Source organism: Brugia malayi, assembly GCF_000002995.4.
Source record: "Brugia malayi strain FR3 genome assembly, contig: Bm_v4_ChrX_scaffold_001, whole genome shotgun sequence".
Lineage (NCBI taxonomy): Eukaryota > Metazoa > Nematoda > Chromadorea > Rhabditida > Onchocercidae > Brugia > Brugia malayi.
In genome coordinates, this window is record NW_025062479.1 from 13369919 (window position 1) to 13393697 (window position 23779).

At 24.6% G+C, this 23779-nt stretch overlaps 2 protein-coding genes across 2 annotated transcripts; both read left to right on the top strand.

The window, feature by feature from the left end:
* Nucleotides 1-336: 336 nt before the first annotated feature.
* Bm3087 (Uncharacterized protein) lies at nucleotides 337-7502 on the top strand (the record flags this gene model as incomplete). Its single annotated transcript, XM_043074725.1, has 2 exons — nucleotides 337-969; nucleotides 7266-7502. The coding sequence occupies 2 exons, from the start codon at nucleotides 337-339 to the stop codon at nucleotides 7500-7502; spliced, it is 870 nt and encodes a 289-aa protein (XP_042930659.1).
* Nucleotides 7503-16705: 9203 nt separating this feature from the next.
* Nucleotides 16706-19997, top strand: Bm8271 (Uncharacterized protein; the record flags this gene model as incomplete). The annotated part of the gene is made up of 9 exons (XM_043074726.1): nucleotides 16706-16841; nucleotides 17115-17175; nucleotides 17411-17553; nucleotides 17694-17798; nucleotides 17905-18076; nucleotides 18814-18964; nucleotides 19253-19408; nucleotides 19519-19640; nucleotides 19835-19997. 9 exons carry the CDS (start codon nucleotides 16706-16708, stop codon nucleotides 19995-19997), a joined length of 1209 nt encoding a protein of 402 aa, XP_042930660.1.
* Between the last annotated feature and the right edge of the window lie 3782 nt (nucleotides 19998-23779).

The window sequence follows — 23779 nt, forward strand, 5'->3', positions numbered from 1 at the left end:
TTGAGTATTTCATTATTTTCCGGATTGCTCCATTATCTTTTCCATATGAGAAATTATTATCTATTCCTGGTGAATTTCAGTGAAATGATCAATTTTACTATTATTTAATCATGTTCATACATTTTCTCTGAATTTTTATTTTCAGATTTCTGAATTTTTATTTCGTACCAGTATTATATTAATTATACGGGACGAGATATCGCTGTTTAACATCGAAACATCCCTCAATTTTTTTGATGAAAAAAAATTATGTCACCGGATGACATTCCTTCTACGAAAAATTCTTCCATATTTTTGTCATTATTCTCGAGAAAAAAACGAATAAATAGAAGTGTTATGGAATCACTGGATGATAATAAGAAGGTCACTTCAACCGTACGATTTTTAGCAAACGGAAAAACTAATAACAATACAAATGTCAAACATACCAATGGTCATAATAATTTGGAAAATTCGGAAATGTCAATGGTACCTTCATTTGAATCAGCAAGCACAAGTTTGATCAGTGAATTTCAGCTACCGAAATTATCATTTCAACAACAACAAAAGCAACAACAACAACCGCAATATGAACCAACAAAAACCGATTTTACATTTACAGATCATAAACGATATTCTAAAAATTTTCATGAAGATCATCATATAAAAATTGATGATTTATTGTCATCACAATCGGATATTTTATCAAATGTTCGATCACGAAGTGAAAGTCGAAGTATACTTGAAAAAAGTCCTGTATTTCCGGTATTATCAATGCCAAAAAAGGCATATTCAGTTGGTGCAATGAATCATTCCGATCCGGAATATCTTATGGAAGCACTGGAAACGTTAGCTGATACACAACCACGTGTTGCACGTTCAATTCCAAAACATGCCATCATTGATACCAGTAATTTTGTTGCACGTTCGCTTGATAATTGTCTTTTTGATGCGACAGTATACGATGCAATGCTTCATGATTCTCTTAAGGTTTTTTTCTTTTCGTTTTTCCATCCCTCTCTCCCTCCTTTTTTAAATTAATTATTTTAAAAAATCTTTAAAAATTTCTTGCATATGATCAAAAATAAAGCATTTAATTAAGTAAAAAAAACTGATGGAAATAGAAAAAAAAAGAAATAAAAATTAAATTATTAATAAGTTTAAATTAATTACAAAATTGACTGTATTGCCCATTTCTATTCATTTGTTTGAGAATAAATGAATTGATAAAAATGCGACTTGTTCTCTTTTTCTAGTTTAATATTTTTTTTTTTTTTTTTCATTAAAAATTTAACAAATCTATAAATGAATGATTTAGTTATAAAATAGATTTTGTTTGAAAATACACACATAACTAACTAATTGACTAAATAATTAGTACCAGATATGATTCATTGATAATTTTGCAATATATCATTCTTATTATCTGTCATTTTCAACTAAATTACATTTAACAGGCAATTTATGCATATAAGCCAAATGCTAAGCTCATTTAGGCTAAGAAGATTATTTCGTTTTAATTCCATTTAAGATATGAAAATTTTATTGATGTTTAATTCACACCTTACTTTTTATTTGACTTATTGAAAATCAATAAAAATTCCCATTTACCTCTCCATTTTTGCTTTTCAAAATTTTCATTGTATTTCATTTACTTATAATATCAATTAACTAATTAAACAAAAAATGAAAATTTCTATCTGACATGATACATCGAATAGTAATTCAAATTTCTCTTAAATCTTTTCATTCTAAACTCCATCATGTGAAATGAAATTAGTTTAGCTATTTTTTTATTCCCCAATAAATCCGACAAAATTTGCATATCATTTAGTTTTGTATGATTTTTGAATTTTTAAGCATAAGATTTTTTAAATTTTAATCATATTCCTATGAATAATTTTGCAATATATGAATAACATTTTAGTGCCATTAAGAAAACGCTTTTTCTTTCAATTTTGTAATTTTTTACAAATATTAATGTCATATATTGTCCACTTTATAATCCATAGTTATCATTTACTACTAATCTTTGAATTAGTACAACATTATTGATATATATATATATATATATATATATCAATAATGTTGTTTTGATTACGAAATGAAGTCCAGGAGCACTTTTCTAATGGCATAAGAGCTAATCTATCAATTTCGATTTGACTTATCAAGTTTGCATTCAGAATATCAACCACATGTTTCATCTGACCGATCATTTATTATTGCTAGAAGTTATGACAGATTATAATATTAAAATTTTAAATTGTTAGAGGATGACAAATATTAGTGTAAATAAATTTCAAACAAAAAATTGTTACAACTTTTTTTTTAAATAGCAAAATTTTTAATCAATAAGATAAACAGTTGTTTAGCAGTTAATATTGCAAAAATGATAGAATGAAAAATGAAAGTTTCATAAAAATTTAATTAAAATTAATTTTGGTTAGTACAGCTTATAAATAATTAACTAAGCTTTAATTAACAAAAAAAAAAGAAAACAAATGAATAATTATTTTCTTTTCAAATTTTACCATTTTTCATTTAAATAAAATCAATATAATTTCATTACTTACGGATAGTTAAACGAAGAAAAAAAAATAACTCCACCTTATTCCAAAACGATTTTATGCCATTCTATAATGATTTCATTTGCTCTCAAAATCGATTTCTCTAGCAAATACTCTAAAGCATATTAAAAGATGAAATCGAAATTTGAAAATTAATAAACAAAAATATTATTAATTAGATCATTTTGAATATATTGCATTCATTAAATTCTCAATTCGAGAAAAAAACAGTGAATAAAATAGTTTTTATCTTATAATGTCTTCAAATTAATTAATTATAATGTATTTCGCTTTTTCTTGTTTTTTTTTTTCTTTCGATTTCTAATTTTTACCGATAAAACAACTCTTTGTTTCTTTTTCTCATTTTTCTTCACTGATACTATAATTATCATAGTTAACCAGTAATTAATCATAGTTAAATAATTATTTCATTAACTATAAATTAATGTTACGTTAGATTAATTATTACTATTTTGTAATTAATATCAAACTAATCATTTTTGATATATGATATTAATACCAAAAAATATACACATATCATTATTTATTTAATAGAAATCATCAATTAATCGATCAGTTGATAGATTTTAACAATCGATTGATGTTATAAATACGCTAACGACTAATCTTTTTTTTTCTTTTCTTTTCGTCCTTGTAGCATTTTGATGAATGATTTATTGGGCTTTTTAATCGGATACCATCTGACCTTTCTTTTCTTCACCTTTCTATCGTACCTTATAAAATAAAACTACAAGCAAACTGTGCTAAATGCATTCACTCATTCATTTCATTGCTATCCTTTTCCTTCTTTCATCCAAAATTTGTGTCCTTCTTTTACGAGGGATATAAAAAAAGAAATCAATCTTTTTCATATAAAATTTAATTTGACAAAAATTTCAAATTTTTCGAAATTTTTTTTTTAACTGATAGCTTGAAAAACGAAAAAAGAAAGAAAAAAGGCAAAGGAAAAGAAGTAGAAGAAGAGTCGCCTCATAAAAATTTAAATGTTATAATCATTGCTAATGACTGCTTACGAAAAAGTTAAAATGAATGAATTTTATTATACTATCACAAATTTTTCTTCATAAGCCTTAATGAAGTGGAATGTTTGTTAATTTCATTTTTTTTGCAAAAAAAAAGTTTATTTACCAGAAATGAATTTTATTTTTAAATAAAAAAAAAACAAAACTTATTTTATTCTGTTTTAATTTTTTGAAAATTTGGATGTAAATTATAAAAATTGTTGGTGGCAAGAATATATAAGTGATATTTTTGTATATATCTTTTTTTGATAAACTAATTTTCAAATTTATCCTTCAACTACTGATTTATACATAAAGCAAACTAAGCAAATCAATATAATTTTAAATAGCTTTTCATAGCCATTTTACCAGATTTTGTTCACTAGAAAACATCACATAGTATTTTTGAAGAATTTTTTTTCCTTCCCTTTTGGTCAATTAAAAAAAACGAAAAATTCAAATAATGTTGCAATTAATATCATTCAGTGGTGCTCAAAGTCTTCAGCCATATAATCGGAGTAATTTTGCTCTTTCGTCGTTTACAAGACTTAATTTGAAATTTAATAGATAAATAAAGCCTTCGAAATGACTTTTTTTTAAGCTAACATTTATTTTATTTTATTATCGGATTAGAAGAAACGTTTTTTTCCTTTTAAAATAATTTGTCACGAAAAAGATTCGTAAATTGCATTTGCAAAATCTATGCTTGCAACAATGCATAGAGTTAAAAAAAATATGCACAATTTTTTTTCTTAAAATTTTAGCTTAATTTAAACTTATAAATGCTGAAAAAAGTAACATATTAAATCAATTTAAATTCACAGAATTAAAATTTTCACATAAACTAATAAATATTTAATTCCAATCGTTCTTCTACGATTGATTTCATTTCATTAATAACATTTCTCTTATTTTCTTAATCTTATTCATCCTTTCTTTTTTCTCTGACAATTTATTATCAAAAACTTGAAATGCATAAGTTGTAGAAGAAGCAAAAAAAAGAATTTTTTTAAAAGTCTTCTAAGAAAACTTTTTTTAATTTTCGATGAAATTTAATAGAGAAAAAAAAAGAAAAAACATAAACAATTTGGAAAAACATAATTTATCTTTCTTTTGCATGCATAAAATATACAAAAATTTCTTTAATCATCAAAATGTCAGATGACAAAAAAAATTCAACGAAAAGTATTAATTTAAAAAAAAAAAAAAATTATTTTCTTAAACGGTCAAAAAGATATGCAACAAGAAACTTTTAGTCTCCTTTTCTATACCTTTAAAACTCTTATATGTTTAAAAGGACTTTAAACAAATTTAATTAAAATCAACAAGCCGGTTCTCTCCTTTTTCAATTGTTAAATTAAAATTTTAAAAATTTACCAGTCCTATTTATTTTAAAAAAATTTCACTAGTCCAAATATTATTTACCATCTAAATCATTTAATGATCTAAAATGTGATATGATAAAAATTTTCATTTTATATTATTCTACTTTGGCAAAATGAGCTTACTTTTTGCTAGCATTAAAATAACATTTAAATTTTCAAAATTCTAATTTGACATTAAATTTATATCAGCAAATATTTTCTGTTTTTCCATTAGGCAATTCTTTTCCAATTAAAATCATCAAATTCACTTAATAAATTGTAATAATTTTTATTGGAAAATTATTTTAGAGTGCCATTCCATCTGAATGCACTTCAATTAAAATTACGATAGTTGCTTTTTTTATCAATCACATTTCATCGATAATTCTTTTCAATTTTGTAAATTCATTTCAAATATCATTTTTTCCCCTTTTTTCGTCGCGCTTTGCGTCTTTCTCACTTCTCCCTCTTTCATTCTTTAATATTGTAATTAATAAACAACTATCGAAATTGTAAACAAGAACAAAAAAAAAAAAAAAGTCTAAAAAGGAAAATTAATAAATGAAGTGCTGAATCAGCAAAAATTACTTCGTGCTTTCTTTTCCCCCTCCCAAAAAAAAAAAAAAATACAAATTAAAAAGATTTCATGAGAAATTTTAAACTTTAGTTATGCATGAAATTTTATTTCATACCTTTCAAGAAAAAAATTATAAAAAACAATTTTCTACCATTCATATTTTTTCATTTTTTCAAGAATAAATTGATGAATTTAGGAATGATAAACTACTATTCTCCAAATTGTATTACTTCAAAATTTATCGTCTGTTCGTGTCTTTTTTTCATCTAATTTGAAAAAAAAAATAAAAAATACCTGATCCGATCTTTTTTACATTTGTTCCTAACATAAAAGGAAAGGAAACTATGCAGACTTCTTGATGAAAAAAAAAAATAATAAGAAATGAGCAAACAATCAATGTTAAATTATAAATGTGTTAATTAAACTAAATGTAATTTCTTTCCAATAAATTATTTAATGATAAGAAAGAAGGAGAACATTTAAAAGTGAGATATATTTAAATTAATTGATTTAAATATGTTTAAATTAATTAATTGATTACATGATATTAGTTACGATAACTTTATTTTTTACATTATTTATCAAATTTTTTTCCTTTTGTTTTTATTCGTAGTAAAAGATTTAGAATTGAACTTCTTATTGTTTTCTATTTGTTAATAATTTTGCTGAAAATTTATCTCAAATTAAAGTTTAAAGTTTATAGACTTGATAATTCAATTTTGATACAAATTTGGAATGAGAAAAATACTGCACATGGTGACGCATCTGTTAATTAATTAAAAACGAAATAATGTAATCATTTAATTAGACATATTTCAAATTCAACCAATATTTCATTTAATTTTTAAATTCCCCCTACAATGAAATGATAAAATCATTTAATCACAAACATTTCAAATTTGAAGAATATTTTAGTAGCTTTTAAATTTCTCACATGGTAATTAAAGAAGATATAATATAATGAATCAAATTTCACTATTAAATTACTAAATTTTAATCTTTGGAACATTTAGAAGATAATGCTTTTTTTTTAATTTCAGAATTCACTTAAATCTGTTATGGCTTAACATAATTCAAGTTAATTTAATTTTTTAACAAATGTAAAAAGATTTAGGTAGATCCAGAATTTGTACTTATAAAATCTAAAGACCACAACAATCAATAAATTAGTTTGAAAAGATAATGGAAGTGTTTCTTTTTTTTTCAGTGAAGCATTAAGAGATACTTTCATTTCTTGCTTTTACTTCTTGATTTTTTGAAAATTAATTTTCCTTTTTTTTGAAATAATCTTTGTAAGCTCATTTTATTTAATGTTTGAGAATTTATTAAAGGAACAGGAAAAAAGATTGAAGAGATAAGAAATCATTTTCTTTGTTTTTTTGAAAACTTAAGTCTTTATAAGAGAATTTTTTTAGTTTTCTTTTTTTTTTTTTTGAATAGGCAAAATATGTATGTGTATCTTTGAAGAACTGAAATTTCTATACGAAAGGATAATAAAGTTTTGAAATTATTAAATTTATTGGAGTAGTTTAATTTCTTGTAACATTATTAACTTTAAATATTATCAACAAATTGTCAAAATTTGATAATTCAAATTATTACTTTGCAATTATATTATAAAATTATAAATCATCTAAGAGATATGTATGATTTTGTTAAATTTAGTTCCAAAATTTGATTCTAATATAAACACACAAAAAAGAGAAAATATTGCTATTTAATTTAAAAAAAGAACTGTTCTTTTTTTTTTTTCCAGGTTTGTGAAATGCTTCAAAATCATTTGAATCAATGTATTGTCACAGCTCGTACAAATTGTTCCAATGGATTTTTGGAGGTATTAACGGAAGAAAGTGAAGAAAACATGGAAACAACGTGTAATAAAAATGAACTTGACAATATAACGTATCATTCTACTACTAATAATAATATATTAGTATCATCTAATAATAATAATAATGAAACACTTAATATTACGGTTAAACCTAACGAATAATTTAAAAAAGAAATATAAATAGAAAAAAAGGATTATTAATTGATCTTATAAAATGCAATAGATTAAGCTAATACTTTAAAAAATGATAATCTTTTTACTTCTACAAATGTTATTTATTATTAGTTATTCAACAATCAATGAAAAATCGTATTGCATTAAATTACTAAATTTGATAAAATCATGTCAAAATTTTTGAAAAATTAATGATATGTCACATTTGTTTTCTCTTTAGCTCTAATAAATTTCATTTTATTTTCTTTATCTTAACAAAATAAAAGAATTTTTACTGTGTCTATAAATTTAACTTTTCTCTCAAATTAAATTACTCATTTAAAACAAATTTAAATTACACAACTGGTAACATATAATATTGGCAACAAAAGTTATGGTATAATTAATAAGTTTGAAATTACTAATGTACTCATTAATACAAAAGTAAATTGAAAAAAATAAAAATGATAGAATTAGTAAAAAGTGCAATTGGAAATGAAATTGCAAAAAAAAATGATACAATTAAAATGAAAAAATCGATGGTTAATCGCTGAAAAGTAGTTATGTTAAACAAAAAATTAAGCTATTTAAGTTAATCATAATGAAAGATAGTAACAAACTAAGATGGTATCAAATGAATAATATAAATACAGAATTAATGATATTACGATATTTCTGTGACATATTATGGTTCGTTTTGTTATTTATTTGAAAAATGATAACTGATTAATAATTGTAATCGAAAGTAATACCTATAATATGCAATAATTTATGAATAAATTTCAGTTAATGCTAATTAAGTGGAATTTATTGTTTTTTCTTTTTTAACATTGTATAAAAATAATCATTCATGTTTATTTGTATATTTTTTTCTCTTTTCTTTCGAATTATAAATTATGAAATTAATTATATATTTCATATGATTAATAATGAATAAAAAGACATGTTATAGCAAAAAATATTTCTAAAATAATAAAAGTTTGAATTCTTAGTTTTTAATTTAATGATTAACTATTATTATTGAATATTCCATTAACATGACTCGCAGCTTATGTCAAATAAATTTTATAATAAATGAAAATGATTAAATAAATTATACGGATTCCTTTTCACATAGGATTTAATTACTGGAATTTCTTTATTTCTTTTCATTCATATATGATCCATTCTTTTCATTTTCCCTCTTTTTACTGTTATCTTTGTTTTTGCTCATCGTTATTTTTGCTCATGGAAAAAAGGGAACAAGAAATTTTCCCATAAAGCAGGTGGGAAAACTTTGCAGAGATATGAGAAAAAGAATTTAACAAATTCATATTATTCGTTAGCTTTGTTAAAATTCGTAAAATTTCATATCGGAAATTTTCACTTAATTAATAGATATAGCAAAAAAAAGGTATCGGTGTGATATATGATCTAATATGAACTTTTACAATAATTATGGACAAGAAATTATTATCTAAACGGTTTAAAAAATTGTTTGTTTAAAATTGCTCAAAAGTTAGTAAAAATAGGAATATTTACGGATTTATACCGCTTATCTAATAGAGCGATAGAAATTTTTTTTTTCAAATATTTGAATTTTGTAATGTATTTTTTTTTTTTTTGTTGCTATCAAAAAACTTGGAAATTATTTACTATTTTTTCCAGAAGAAAATTCGGCATAAAATTTTTTAATGGAAAAATTGAATTTTATTAAAATCAACGTAAAATTTAACGGTTAGCTAAAAAATACTTTAGATTTCTCATCAATAGTAATCATTTAAAAGAAAAAAAAAATTGATTTATTTCTATAATAGTTGCAAATAGATTAAACTAATAATTTGTTGAAATTAAATATCGTATAGCGCTGGAGAAATTTTCGATGCAAAATTCCAAATTTATTAACTTTTGAATTTCAATATATATTTCATGTAATTTAATTTTAAAAGACCTCCAAATTTCAAGTAAAAATACTAAATTTCTGAACTTCAAATTTCAAATAAGGAAACATTTGATTCCGTTTCTAATAGAAACAAGAAACATTTTTAAATGTTATGAAATGAAAATATTTTTTAGTGTGAATTTTTTTCTTAGTATTTAATATGTTTTCTGCTTTATTATTTGAACAAATTGTATAGAATTATCTATTTTAATCATATCAAAAAAAAAAAAAGTTAAAAACTGAAGAAGCACAATTATGATTCCAGCTAATTAAATCAATTCAGTAACTTTTTCATTTTTATTTAAATCAGTAATTCAAATTATTTGAACCATTTTAGACAAATACGTCTTCTCGCTCAGTTCTTTCTTCAAAATAAAACTCTCAACTTCCTTATTGTTTTATTTTCTTAAAAAAATTTAACTTGAATTCTATTCCTAATATAAACTAATATTTAACATACAATATTTAAAATTCAAAGTATGTATTTTTCTATATGAGTGATATTAGTTTCAATTTATTTCTGTTAAATCTCTTTATTACACTGCTAATTTCAATTAGCGGAATGGGAAAGAGAAGGTGAAAGAAAGAAAAAAAAAGAGCCATTAAGAGATTTGATAGCAATCATTATAAGGGATAAAGGAAATGATTACAAAGGAGAAAAGATGCTAAATAAGCCGGAAGCTTTTTATAAAATGACCGGCGGAATAGTTAAAGTAAAAAAAAAAAAAAAATAATAATATTGGCAATGACCGTTTGGTAAATGTAAATAAAGAATCATTTTCCAGAAGAGACTTTATGGATGATGACCAACTGATCGTTTGTTTTGCTGCATCATAGTTATAATAAACTGCATGGATAGTGTGACACTTCTAATATTTCAGATAATAACAAAAGAAAGAGAGAGAGAGAGGGAGCGAGAGAAGGCTATTCTACTTAAAGATTTTTTTAATTTAAAATTTAATTCAAAAATTGCTTTAAAAAAAAGATATTCTTTTTTTCCTTTATTTTTCTCTCGCTTATTCCCTTAAGCATTCTCTAATATTGATAAATAATTATATTATTTGATGTAAATTTATATTTTGTATGACTCATCGAAAAGATTTTTTTTCAAATTCTTCAATTTTAAAGAAAATATCCATTAGAAATATTTTAAATCTCGCAAGCAGCATTTTCTTGATTTTCATTTTACTTTATTTTTTTGTGTAAACGTTACTTCTAGGGTAAAAAAATATTATTGACTAAATTAAATTATTGTTTTTAAACATAAGATGATTAGGAATAAAAAATAAAACAAACATAAAATGATTAAATTATTATTAATTGCTTCATTAGTATTTGATGTACATATTTTCGTGAAATTTATTAGCTAAAATAGCAAAAAAGTGTTACATGAAAAAAATCAAACATTTAGTAATTAATGTATTATTAAGTAGAAATTATTGTCGTGTAAAAAAAAGAGAATTCAAAATCATTAAATAAAATCAATCGATTACTGTTTTGTGGAAAATAAATTTTGACTAGCAGCAAAAAAAAATCATGCAAGAACTATATAAGAAAAAAAAAACAAATAAAAATAAAAACTTATCAACTGAGAAATCATTTGCAAAGATCAAGGAAATATAAATTAAATTAACTAAGGATATAAAAATTAAATTGATTAGAAAGTAGCATACAAAGGTCAAGTAAAGAAAAAAAGAAATTAAAAATTAATTAATTAAAATGGCAGGCTAAAATAATTTCAACTAAAGAGAAGCACACGGAAGTAATTTATTAATTTAAAGAAAAGCATGCAAAGATCAAGTTAAAAAACAGAAATAAAACGAATTAAAAAATAGCATGAGAAGATTAAATGGATGAAAAGAAATAAGAAATAAAAATAATCAAATTGGCATGCAAAGTCAGTAAATAAAAAACAAATGAATGATCAGTTGGAAAGTGCCACGCAAAAAAGTTAAGTAAATAATAGTAAAAATAATTAATTAGAAAATAATATGCATAGGTAAAGTAAATAAAAAGATAAGGAAACAAAGATTAATGCAGTGAAATTAATTAAAAAATAGCATGCAGAGTTTGAGTTAAGAGCAAGTGTGAACAAAAAGTAATATATTTAGGGTTAGGTGAATAAAAATAAGAAACAGAAAATTAATTTGAAACAGGATACGAAGGTTAAGTAAATAAAAATAAATTAAAATAATTATTTAGAAAATAGCATGCGTATGCTTAAGAAAACAAGACAAATTAGAAAAGGAATTAATTAATTAAAAATTAGTATGCAAAATTCAGATAAATAAAAAATTCGGAAATAAAAATTGTTAGTTAAAAATTGCATGCAAAATTTAAGTAAAAAAAAGTAAGCAAAAATAAATAATTAACCAATAAACAACGTGAAGAAATCAGGTAAACAAAGCAAACAAGAATAAAAATTAATTGGAAAATAGCGTGCAAATGGCAGGTAAATAAAAAATGCAGAAATAAGGCTTATTAAAAATTGCATGCAAAAATAAGTAAACAAAAACATGCAGAAATAAACAATTAACTAACAAATAATGTGAAGGAGTTAAGTAAACAAATGAAGCAGAAATAAAAATTAATTTAAAAAAGTAGCATGCAAAGATAGAAATTAATTTAAAAAAAGTTCAGGTGAATAAAAAATGCGACAATAAAAATTCATTAGTTAAAAAGGTGGCTTGCAAAGTCAGGCAAATAAAAAAATGTAGAAATAAACAAAAGCATGTTGAAAAATAGCGTGCAAGGTTCCGGTCAATAAAAAAAAAGCAAAGATGAAATTTAACTGATTAAAAAATACGGAATATTAATTTATTAGTCAAAAATGGCATGCAAAAGTTAAATAAAGAAAACATGCATACAAGGTCCAGGTAAATAAAAAATGCAAGAATGAAAATTAATTAATTAAAGAAAGAAAAATTACGAAACAATTAATTAAAAATTACATCCATATATAAAAAAAAAAAACAAACAAAAGTTAAATAATTAAATGCGGCATGCAGAAATTAAGTGGATAGAAAAGAAATTGAAATTAGTTAATAAAGTTAACCAATAGAAGCGTACATAAATAACTTATTAATTGAAATATAGCATGCAAAGTTGATTGAAGTCAGTTGCAAAAGTCATCTGAATAAAAACATATAGAAATAACAGTTAATTAATTAAAATTAATGAAAACTTAGGTAAGTAAGAGCACTAAATTAAATAATTAAAAATAGCATGCAGGCCTTTAATTGGTAAAAACACAATAAAAAAACGAAAATAATTTAATGAAGGATTGCATGCTAAATAATGCGGATGGAAATAAGTACTTAACGTATGAAGAAATAGCAGACAAAATTTAAGCAGAAAAACAAGTAGAAATAAATAATTAGTTGAGAAATAGCATGCAAGAGCAAATCAAAAGATTTAAAAAAGAATAATTAAAAAGTAACAAGGAAATGATAGAAGAGTAAAAGATTTTGGATACAAAAATTAATTAAAATATGATAAGCAAACGTTAAATAAAAACAAATAAATAGGTAAAAATTAAAATGAATTTAAGAAACACAAATGCGGAACAAGCGTGAAAAAGCGTTCAATTTGTATAAGTAACATAAAAAAAAATGCTGTAAATTAAAAAAAGCGGCAAATAACTTAAATTATCGGGTGATCGTGCAGAATAATAGGCTGAAAGGTAAAAAAAAGTGAAAATAACAAAAAAAAAAAAAAAAAAATATCGCAATTAACAATGCTTTCAAAATTAATTTACAGCATCATATAAAGGGAGGAGAAATTCACAAAAATAGATCAACGATTACTTAAATGATAACCTGTATAGAGTGATTACTGGTACATGATTACTTATATGATTACTTAACAAAGGTAGACTATGTTCTTTCATAAAAAGATGGTTAATATAACTTGCAAAAAATATTTATGGAAAATAAATCATATTTTGGAAGAGAAATTAAACTATTTAAGGCATTCACATAAAAATTAAAAATGATATTACATATTTACTGTAACTAGAAAGAAAAGAAAATAAACAAACTGATTATGTAAAATATTCCTTCCTATTCCAATAAGATAAAATTTTAACCAATAAAAAAAATTATAAGTTTGTTAAAAGATGATCCACTAGAAAATGGAACAATTTATGAGATAAATAAAACAGTGCTAAACATAGCTGGCAATAAAGTTGAAAATTAATGTTTTTAATTCATAAAACGTTAAAATAAAATCTGCAAAAAAACGAAACATAGAGACTAGAACAACAGTAATAACTGATTTTAAATTTCTATTAAATTAATTAATTACAATTACTGTTAAATAATAAATTGTACAAACAACAAGAGAAATTGTCATTTCATTAAAATAATGACGCCAAAAGAATAACAACAAAACTATAAAATAATAATGCTGGTCAATAATAGGATTAATCAAAATAATAACAATATTATCAAAAAGAGAAAACTATAATATTATTAAAAATAACAAAATGCTGATCAGTAATAATATAATAATATTGATCAAAAATAAAGACCAAAAACAATAACAACGCTGATCAAAAAAGGAAAGATGTTGATCAAAAATAAAAATAACGATATGATTGATCAAAAATAACAATAATATTGATCAGAAGTGATAACAATGATTGACAATTAATAATAAGAACAATATTGACAAAACACAATAATAATAGTAAATAATAGTGGTCAAAAAAATAATAATCGAAAATAAAAAAAGTAATATTTATCACGAATAAAAAATAACAGTATTAATTAAAAATAATAACAATAATATTGATCATAAATAATAATAACAGTTAACAATAAATGCTAACAAAAATATTGACAATAAAAAAAAAAAAAAAATTAAAAAAAAAGCCAAAAAAAAAAGTTGTAAAAATTCTTGATACAATTAGTGGAAGCAATCAATAATTATAAAATAGGATTGAGGAATCTTAAGAATTAAGGAAGATTAAAGGACACTGACAAAAGGAAACGCAGATGACAGTAAAGTCGAAAAATTAATAAACAACACAATTCTTAACAAAATACTAGTAATAAAATAATAATAAAAGAAATTCCAATGAAAAACGGTATTCGTACAAAAAAATAATCACTGCATAAAAGACAATGTCTTAGTGGTTCTTATAAATAATTACTACTTTATGGATAAATATTTTACAGCAAAAAAACTATTAATAATTATTAATAGCGCAAAATACAAGAGAAAAAAAAAAAAAAAAAAAAAGATACATCGGAATTCAACAAAAATTTACACATTTAAATTTCTAAATCCAAACAAAAATTTATAGATCGAAATTTCTAAATTCCTCGAAAAAATCAAAATTAGGGTTGTCAAAAATTTCAACAGGTTGAAAAAATTATGGAACAGTAATACAGTTTTCTTCCTAAAACAAAAAAAACTCCCTGTATGTTTTACTCTACAGTAAATCGACAATTACTCTAATTTAATTAAATTGAATAGTTAGTATCATTTAGTATGAATGCAGAATATTTATGTGTTCGATATGTTAGCGTTACTTTCGCTTGTCACTTTTTTTTGAATTCGAAAGACATAAATGGAGAATTGGATTGTATTAGATTTGAAATAAATACTTCAAGAAAGAACTTTACTGATGAATTACATCAGAGAGACGAAACGTGCCAATGAATCACATCACCGTCCTTGCTAGATCTTTTTTCTTTGAATTCTTACTGTCCTTCAAGGTATAATTTTGACGTTTCTTCATTTCTTACTTATTATCTTATCGATTTTTTGTTCGTTCGGTTAGAAAACGGATGAAATAGCCTAGATATTCAACTATTTGATGACATTGATTAATGGATTTATTATTTTACTTCGATTATTCAGTAATGAAAAAATTTCATTTCAACATTGTAATACCGGCAATGTGCGTTATTTCGGACTTTTTTTAACTTGTGCAAAAATATAATTTTATCAACTTGTGTTTAATAAGTGAGCTTTCTTTTTATTTCGTTATTCAAAACTTGTAAAGCCCTTATTCATAAATAACAAAAAGTTGCGAAGGAAAATAAATCAAAGTCAACATCAGTTACATAAAATGCCAACATCAGTTACACAACAGCCGAGCAGAAATTAGGGATTCTTTTGAATGATATAGAAACTGATAATTTTGAAATCAGTTAGGGACGTATATGGTTTAGTTTGAATTGAAGCCTCAATTTATGTTGTGTTATTGAAATCAGATTTCACTGCTTTTTAATCAAAATAATTTGTTACTTTATAAACGGTGCAATGAAGATGAAATTTTCAGAGCTTAAATTTCGAGTGAGAATAGAGAATTTAAGGAATAGTATTTTTCGAAGATCACTATGATTGGTTAATATTATTAGACCTATATTGTCTTAGCTACCAAAAAAGAAAAAAAAAAGAATGAAATTAAGCAGTTGGATGTTTCGTACTAGTTGTGGGCTAATATGCAGTGTGAAATTTGTGCGTTTTAGAAGCACACACAGATTTGCTTCATCGATGACTTTATTTCTTTTCCTTGGGAAGGAGGAAATATATTATATGCTTAAGCATTATAATCTTACTTGTGTGTAAAAAAGATAGATGTTATTGCTCCTATATAATTCCTAAAATTTCAAGACTCCCAACTTTTTTTTTTAGTTTCTAAACTTATTATTTTTGCCGGTTATTTTCAACAGATAGTCAAATTTCTGAATTTTACTTAGTCTTACTATTAAATGATGTTAATTTGGAATTGTTTGTTAAATAGTATGAATTAATCACACCTGCTTCGATGATTTTTGTATTTAATGGTATTGCTTTTTCTGTTCATTTTGAAATAACTATGCTATGTAATTGTTATAGTATCTTTGTTGGTCATCTAAAGTACCACGAAAAAAAGTGATATTTCGCCAGATAGCTTTTAATTTGAAGCATAGATAAAAAGTGCTTATAGAGTTTTTCAAGGCAGATATTAACAAGATTTAAGTGTTAAAATCAAACGTTCGTATTGCATAATATCAGTTAAACACTGCAAATGATAAGAGAGCATATCGAATAAGCATTGAAAAATATCAGTTGAATTTAAATGTTGAAATTCTCCAATACTTCGTTTTTTCTATTAACATTCAATCAGAAAAGTATTGCTAGAAACATTTAAACAGATCAGTCAAACTGTCTGTGAGCAAGAATTTTGCATTTTTTCCGTCGAAGAACTTGCATGGAATAGGAATTTGCGATTGCATCGATGATCTTTAATTCCGGAATGTAAATAATTTCGGTTATTTGTTTATTTGATTTGAAGATGAGCGGATGCATAAAATCTTTGCATGAGATTCTAAATGATGTCCCGAATAATGGTTGGAAAACGATATCTCAGCATGTACTCTCAAACATTACCTATATTTTTCGTTGGATTATACCAATTGTTCGACCTGCTGGTTTATTTTAGCTAATTAATCATTTTAGTTAATTAATTTGTTTAATTATTTCAAATTATTTAATCTGTTTGTCACTGCAGAATAAATTACTTAGTTTCATTTGCCATTTCTACATTCTGGTAAGATTTATCATTACCAATGCAACATTTACAGGTTGCTTTTCTGAGCTATAACTGCAGAGTTTAAAAAAAATTTCCTTCGGTAAAAATATGTTACACTGTTTTTTGACAAAAATATGGTTATTTGAAGATCTGATGAAGAATACTTTTTCAGGTGCCTCATTTTTTCAACAAGCACATTTTTACACGACATATGAAGCATTTGCTTATGAATGGTTGGTTGTGTTTAGCATTACTTTATCATTCATTTGAATTCGTTTCAAATAAATTTTAAAATATTACAAATATCAATAAAATAATATTACAGTTGATGCAAATACTTGATCACACAGAAAAATATTCTGCTTCAATTTTTAATTCACACTGTACATTCAGTCGTATTGGAAATATTAATTAATGAAATTAACGTTAATGTAGAAATTAAATTCATCGTACATTCTTCATTTTCAGGACAATTAACTTCATAGGGTCACCACACTGGCCTGAAAGGAAAACAGTCTGGCGCTTATTTCTTGATCACTGCAAAGTATTTACTCAACCGACTCCATTCGCAATAGTATTTAAGTTACAATTGATGAGAGGTGAAGAATGCTGTAAGTTAATTTCATTATTTCGAAAAAAAATCAAAAGAAACTTTAAAATGACGGAAAATTCCAACAAGTAAAAAGATGAATTTTGAATTAACTTACGATTTACGATTTAAATTTAACATTGAAATTAAGAGAGGTTACAGCACCACAAATTACATCACTACCGGATGCACATCATTCAACATTTTCTTCCAACAGAAATTATCGTCTTTTTGAGGGAAATCCATTACTCGCTTCACTGACAGAAGGTTATTTGAAGTTGAGAATCAATTTACACTTTTTTTAAAACTACAAAATTTAAATTCTTTTGGAAAAAATATATTTCCAACCAGTATTCGGTAGATATAGTTCCAGCCTTCGGTATTCATTCACGATGGCAAGGTGGCCGGGCAATGCTTACGGTTGAAATGAATTTTGCGGCTAGCGATTTTCAAATACAAATGAATAAAGCTTTACCAATACAATCGTTCCTCAGAGACGGCGATTTTCGCAAAAAGCTTAAAGATATTCATCAAAACATTGAGCCGTAAGTTTAATAACAAATGGATTTAGAACTTTTTTTTCAATAAATGAATGGTCGTATGAATAAAAAGCAGTAAAGTAAGAAATTAAATCGATAAACTGCAATATGAATGAAATTAAAATTTGTTCACCGATAAATTGAAAATATTGCGTAAACTTATTTCATATATAAGCGAAAACTTCCAGGAATTATTGTAAATTATTTTGCAGTTATGGGTAATAACTTTTAATTTGCTTTTCTTCTGCAATCAGTGGACAAAGATAAATTAATTATAATTATTTCGTAATTGAAATAATAGACCTTCCTTAATTTGAAAAAGAAAAGAAAATGATTAGCACATTGTACCGTAAGTTAGGAGTAAGAGAAAAGCATAATAATTTCAAATAAAATTGTTTTAAGTAAACTGATAATAGATAAGTTTATCAGTGATATCACGTAAAGTCATGGAAATATTCAAATTTTAATAATAAATGATGCTTTGGAAATGAAATGTAGAATTATGGAAGAACCCGAAATTCAGAATTCTGTTACTAAAATGTTTGCTTTAGTATTTTAAAAACATGAACAACATCAAATTAAGCTTCAGTAATCTAAAATTGAATATTCATTTGATTGATGTAACAACTGTTTTCGAAAACTTCAACTTTTCTCAACTTCATTTTAGAAATAATAACTAATCATTTTAATTTTCAAATAAAAATAAGGGGCACTTTTCGTAATTTCTAATGATTTCATATTAGTGATTTCACATTCAAAACGTTGGATGGCGATATTCTGTCATATAAAAGTTTGTTGTACATATCTTCGCCATATTTTCGTGATTTATTAAGCTCTGATAATATTACATTGAATCAAATCTCTCTGAATTATAATCGTAAAGCCGTTTTACAGGTTTCTCATTTTACGGCCATTAAATATAGCAAAAAAATAATTTGATTAAAGAAATTTCAAAACAGAAAAAAATTTCATGCTTTTACTCCCAATTAAAAAAAAATACGGGATAAATTGCTAATTAATTAGAACAAAGTAAATAATTAGTGCAATTAAGTGGTTTATTATAATTGTTTATGATATTTTGTATATGCAAATGCTAAAATTACCGTAATCATATCATTTTGTTTAAGCCACTGAGTTAGCCTTTTAATTTCATTGTTAAATAATTCATTGATATTTTTCAAGACTTTATCTTACATGATCTTTGGTGCATTTGAATCATCCGAAATAGTGGATCCACAGTTAATACAACAAATGCTAAAATGTGCCAGACAATTTCAACTGAAAATAACACAATTTGACGATGATATTGGACGTGTACTAGTATTTCAACTTTCCAATGTAAATTATAATAAGGCATCAAGAATCTTTGCTAATTTCTTTGGGCTTATTTGTGTTGTAAATGAAATGATTATTTCATACATAAGCAGCTCAATACTTGTAATGTGCAGAATTTGGATAATTTGGATGAAATAATCAAAATATTATCATTAACACATCGGCAACAATCATATTTTCAAGTGAAACGAATGTGCATTGCAATGATTGTTGAGAAGCATTATCGAAGATTTGTGTTTGTTTTATTTAATTATCGCTAATACCTTAAATTTTCTTCAAATCAAAATTGACTTGAAATACAGTGAAATTGTTTATTTGAACTTACATCTCCATTTTTTGATGTCAGTTTTAAGCAGAATTCAATATCGTCTATATTATTTGCAACTTTTTCCGGATGTCATATAAATATATTACGGAGCAAAATTTCAGCCAAGAATACAATAGCAATGCAACTGGTGAGAAACTGAGTGCATTTGACCTTTTATCAACAGCAGTAGTACCCAGTTTATCACCAATTAATCTCATACATACCATACGCCATGGTGGTACGGCATGCCAACGAATATTGCACTATAAGAAATTTGACTGTTAATAATATTTTATTCGAAACTTTATTAGCACTTTAACATTTATGTTTTATAATTTAAATTATGAGATGGTGCTGCTTACTAAATGTGAGATCAACACGGATGGATGGATATTTCGTTTAATCAAAGGTCATTTTTTGGGTAAATAATTCAAAGTAGTAATAAGTCATATTTTCTAATTTTATCGGCATTTCGAGATCAAATTTTCATGAAACTTAGTGTTAATTTATCAAGGTGAGCCTAGCCAAAAGATCAAAGTCATTCCTGATGAATGCATTTTGATACAAAAATCTTATTTAGAGTTGATATTAACTCAAAATGGCGAAATATTGCCAGTTTATCGCTTCCTCTTTTGCATATCATTTCAGTACACACTTATAATTGTTAAAAAAATATCATTTTTGAGATAAAAAATCAATCTGATAAGCATGATATCACTAATGGTCATTTTTGTATTAATTTGTTAATAAATTATCATTTTTGAAAAGGAGGACAAATGTATTTGTACTAAAATGATTAAATCCCAAAGTATTATTCCATTCTATAAATTTTTTTACAAAAGAAAAAAGCCAAAAAAAGTAGGAAAGAAGGTGAAAAAAGGTGAATGAGCGTTTTTCTTTCAACACTTTTCGCTCTTTCCCTTTATTCTGATCTTCCTCGCAAATTAATAATAATTGATTAATGTATGATCTTCCCCTCCTTGCATTATTAACAATCTGCTTATTATGGGCAATGTCCACTTGTTGATATGAAATTTCCCGAGATTTATCGTTTTTTTTTTTCAAATCATATCAGTGGCGTATTTGCTTAACCCTCTCGGGAAAGAAGCTGCCTGATCCAATAGCATTTTGGTAATGGTAGCATAATTTTACAGTACATTATGTTTTTTGGTTTAAAACTTTTTCCGTAATTAAGGAAATTTTGGTTATCCACAAGAAATATTACATAAAAAATATTTGGAGAATTTTCACTAATTTTTTTCTCTTTTTTCCGAAAATATGCACAAAGTCTTTTTTCAACTTTTTAAAGTTTTTTTTTTTTTTATCTGACTTCCATTAAGATAATAGTTCGTACTAAATACTTAATGATAAAACTAATCATTTAGCCAGTTAAATTAAGTAAAATAATTAATTTTTCTTATATTTATGTTCGTTTTCTTTTACAGGAAATTTTTAAGAGTGAATTTTATTTTTAAAGCAAATTACTTAGTAAGCTGTAATATGTTCTTTTCATTTCAGAACTAACAATAGTAATTCATCAATTTTATCGCTAAAATTCTGAAAAATTGAGAATGTTAGTAAAATTGAATTGTAAAATAATATTTCAGCTTTGGAACGGTTTATTTGTAACTAATGCCACCGCCCAATATACCGACAAAATGTTAGCACTGGGTCACACAGTTTACTTTTATTCATTTGATTATTTCAATCCGAAAAGCTACAGTATGCCTCCACTTACAGTACTATTTTCCTAAATTTTGTAACTTTGACAAGTGCGCAGAATGAGTGCAACGCTAATTCATTTATTTAAAGAAAGGGATTTCATTAGCGCTGAAAATAACACCTGTTAATGATGGTAGGCGCAGTTGACAATCAAATAAATAAACCGCATTATAATATATTTATAATAAAAATTAATATTTAAATATGCAGCAAATTTTTCAATCATTGCAATGAAACTATAAATTAAAAATGCGTTAAAAGTGTATCACATTAATAATAAAAGATAATTTATGTTAAAATATAGGAAGTGTAATAAATAATTGTTTATTTCAAATATGTACCATTTTAATAAAGTGTTTTTAATAGTTTGAACTTCACAAAATTGTTCACGAAAAAAGGTTAATTAAAAATACACATACAAAGTCAGGTAAATAAAATAATACAAAGCTTAGCTATTATTTCGGTCTTAAAAGATGCGTTTTCTATTATTTCAGTCATCTGATTTTTGAATCCGAAAAGTTATAGCATACTTTCATTCATAGTACCATTTAAAGATAAGATAAATCAGACTTATTTCTTCTTTGTTAAATTTTGTTAACTTTGTTAAGTGTGCGAGACATAAAAAAAGTTACCGTGCAGCAATGATTCATTTATTAGTTGACAATTAAATAATTAAACAAACTGCATTATATTTATAATAAAGGCTGTTGTCGTGGAAGATTTGATAGTTTAATTATTAATTTTGGGAGAAGTTTTGATCGCAGGCAGATTTGTTGTATGTAGGTGTGAATACGTGCGGTAACAAAGAAATACAACAATTCCTTTATGAGCAGAATAGGACAATACGTTGATAGAGAACAATTGAAAGTGAACTCGTCTGGTTCTTGATAACAAATTACATACACACTCCAATCTTTTAACAAGGGTGACCCTTATATAGCAATTATCTCTTACATATTAACATGTGGGAGTGGTTTATAATTAGAAATTTTTGTATTTGGATAAATTGTCTAGACATGATAATGAGTTACTTTAAAGTAAGTTACAATGGATATCACAAAGGAAAGTACAATGCGAGACATTGTGTCTAGACATTATGATGGGTGGCTACTATAATGAGTTGCAATAAACATTACATGATAGATGCTTACAGTATGTAAATTGATAAAAAAAATCAAAAGTCAGTTAAACCATTACGATGAATTGTAAAAAAAATCAATGTATTGCTATGCTAAACATTATTAACACTTATTTAGTGCTTCGCGATATTAAAATCCGCGACAGTTGTCTCAAATCTTGAAAACAATTATCAGATAATGTAAATAGTACAGAAACACTATCAGTTTACTTTGGATTTTTTAACTTTTAAAATCAATCTTATTATATTTATTAGAGTAAAAAGTAAGTAGATTTCTCATTTTAGGAAAGTAATTTTTCAGTTTTCTCTCACAGTTTCATTCAATTTAAATGTTATTTCAAGTAAATTATTTAATGCATTTAACCATTTAGGTGCAACACATCGTACAGGATTAAATTATATCTTTGGCGCAAATATAACATGTTTCCAATACCATTTACGTATACGAAAATCGATGAATATGTAAGAAATTTGATATCAGAATTATGGACAAACTTCCTCAAATTCGAGTTTGCTTCATTTGATTGCAATACAGAAATTTCATGATAACTCTCACTTTTTTTTCAAAAATTTACTTAGTTCTGTGGATGCTATTTTAAGCATAACACCATTAGTGATAATTTAAGAGAATTATCAGTTGTTGATCTAATCTCACACATTATAAAATTTTAATTACTTCTGCAGCTGTATAAGTGATAACTGAAGTAAGCTGTCATTTTGTAGTACAATTATGTTAATGTTATTTCAAGTAAATTATTTAATGCATTTAATCAGAAGAAATCCAATTTATTTCATCTTTTTCCAAATCAAGAAGAAAATAAAAAACTATCTTAATGTTAAGAAATCCTAAAATGTTGCAAATATGTTAACATTGAAAGGTTTCAAATGGTTGCCAGTGGTGCAAAAACCTGTTTGTTACCCCAGTATTGGTACCGATGCTTTCCAGATGAAAGAAGGATTATTACTATCATCAAATAAAGTTTTAGCAGAATTTTGGAAATGAGAATGCAATCAAATTGAAAGTGAAGCACACAGAACACAAGTAATGAGAGTATTTGTGTGACTAGCTAAAAATATTTCAATTAATTTAAACATGCAATAAATTTCCTAATCAATTCAGTTGAGTCATAAGTAAATTTAAAATGTATTACATTAATAAAGAAAGATAATTTATGTTAAAACATAGAAAGTATAACTACACAATTAA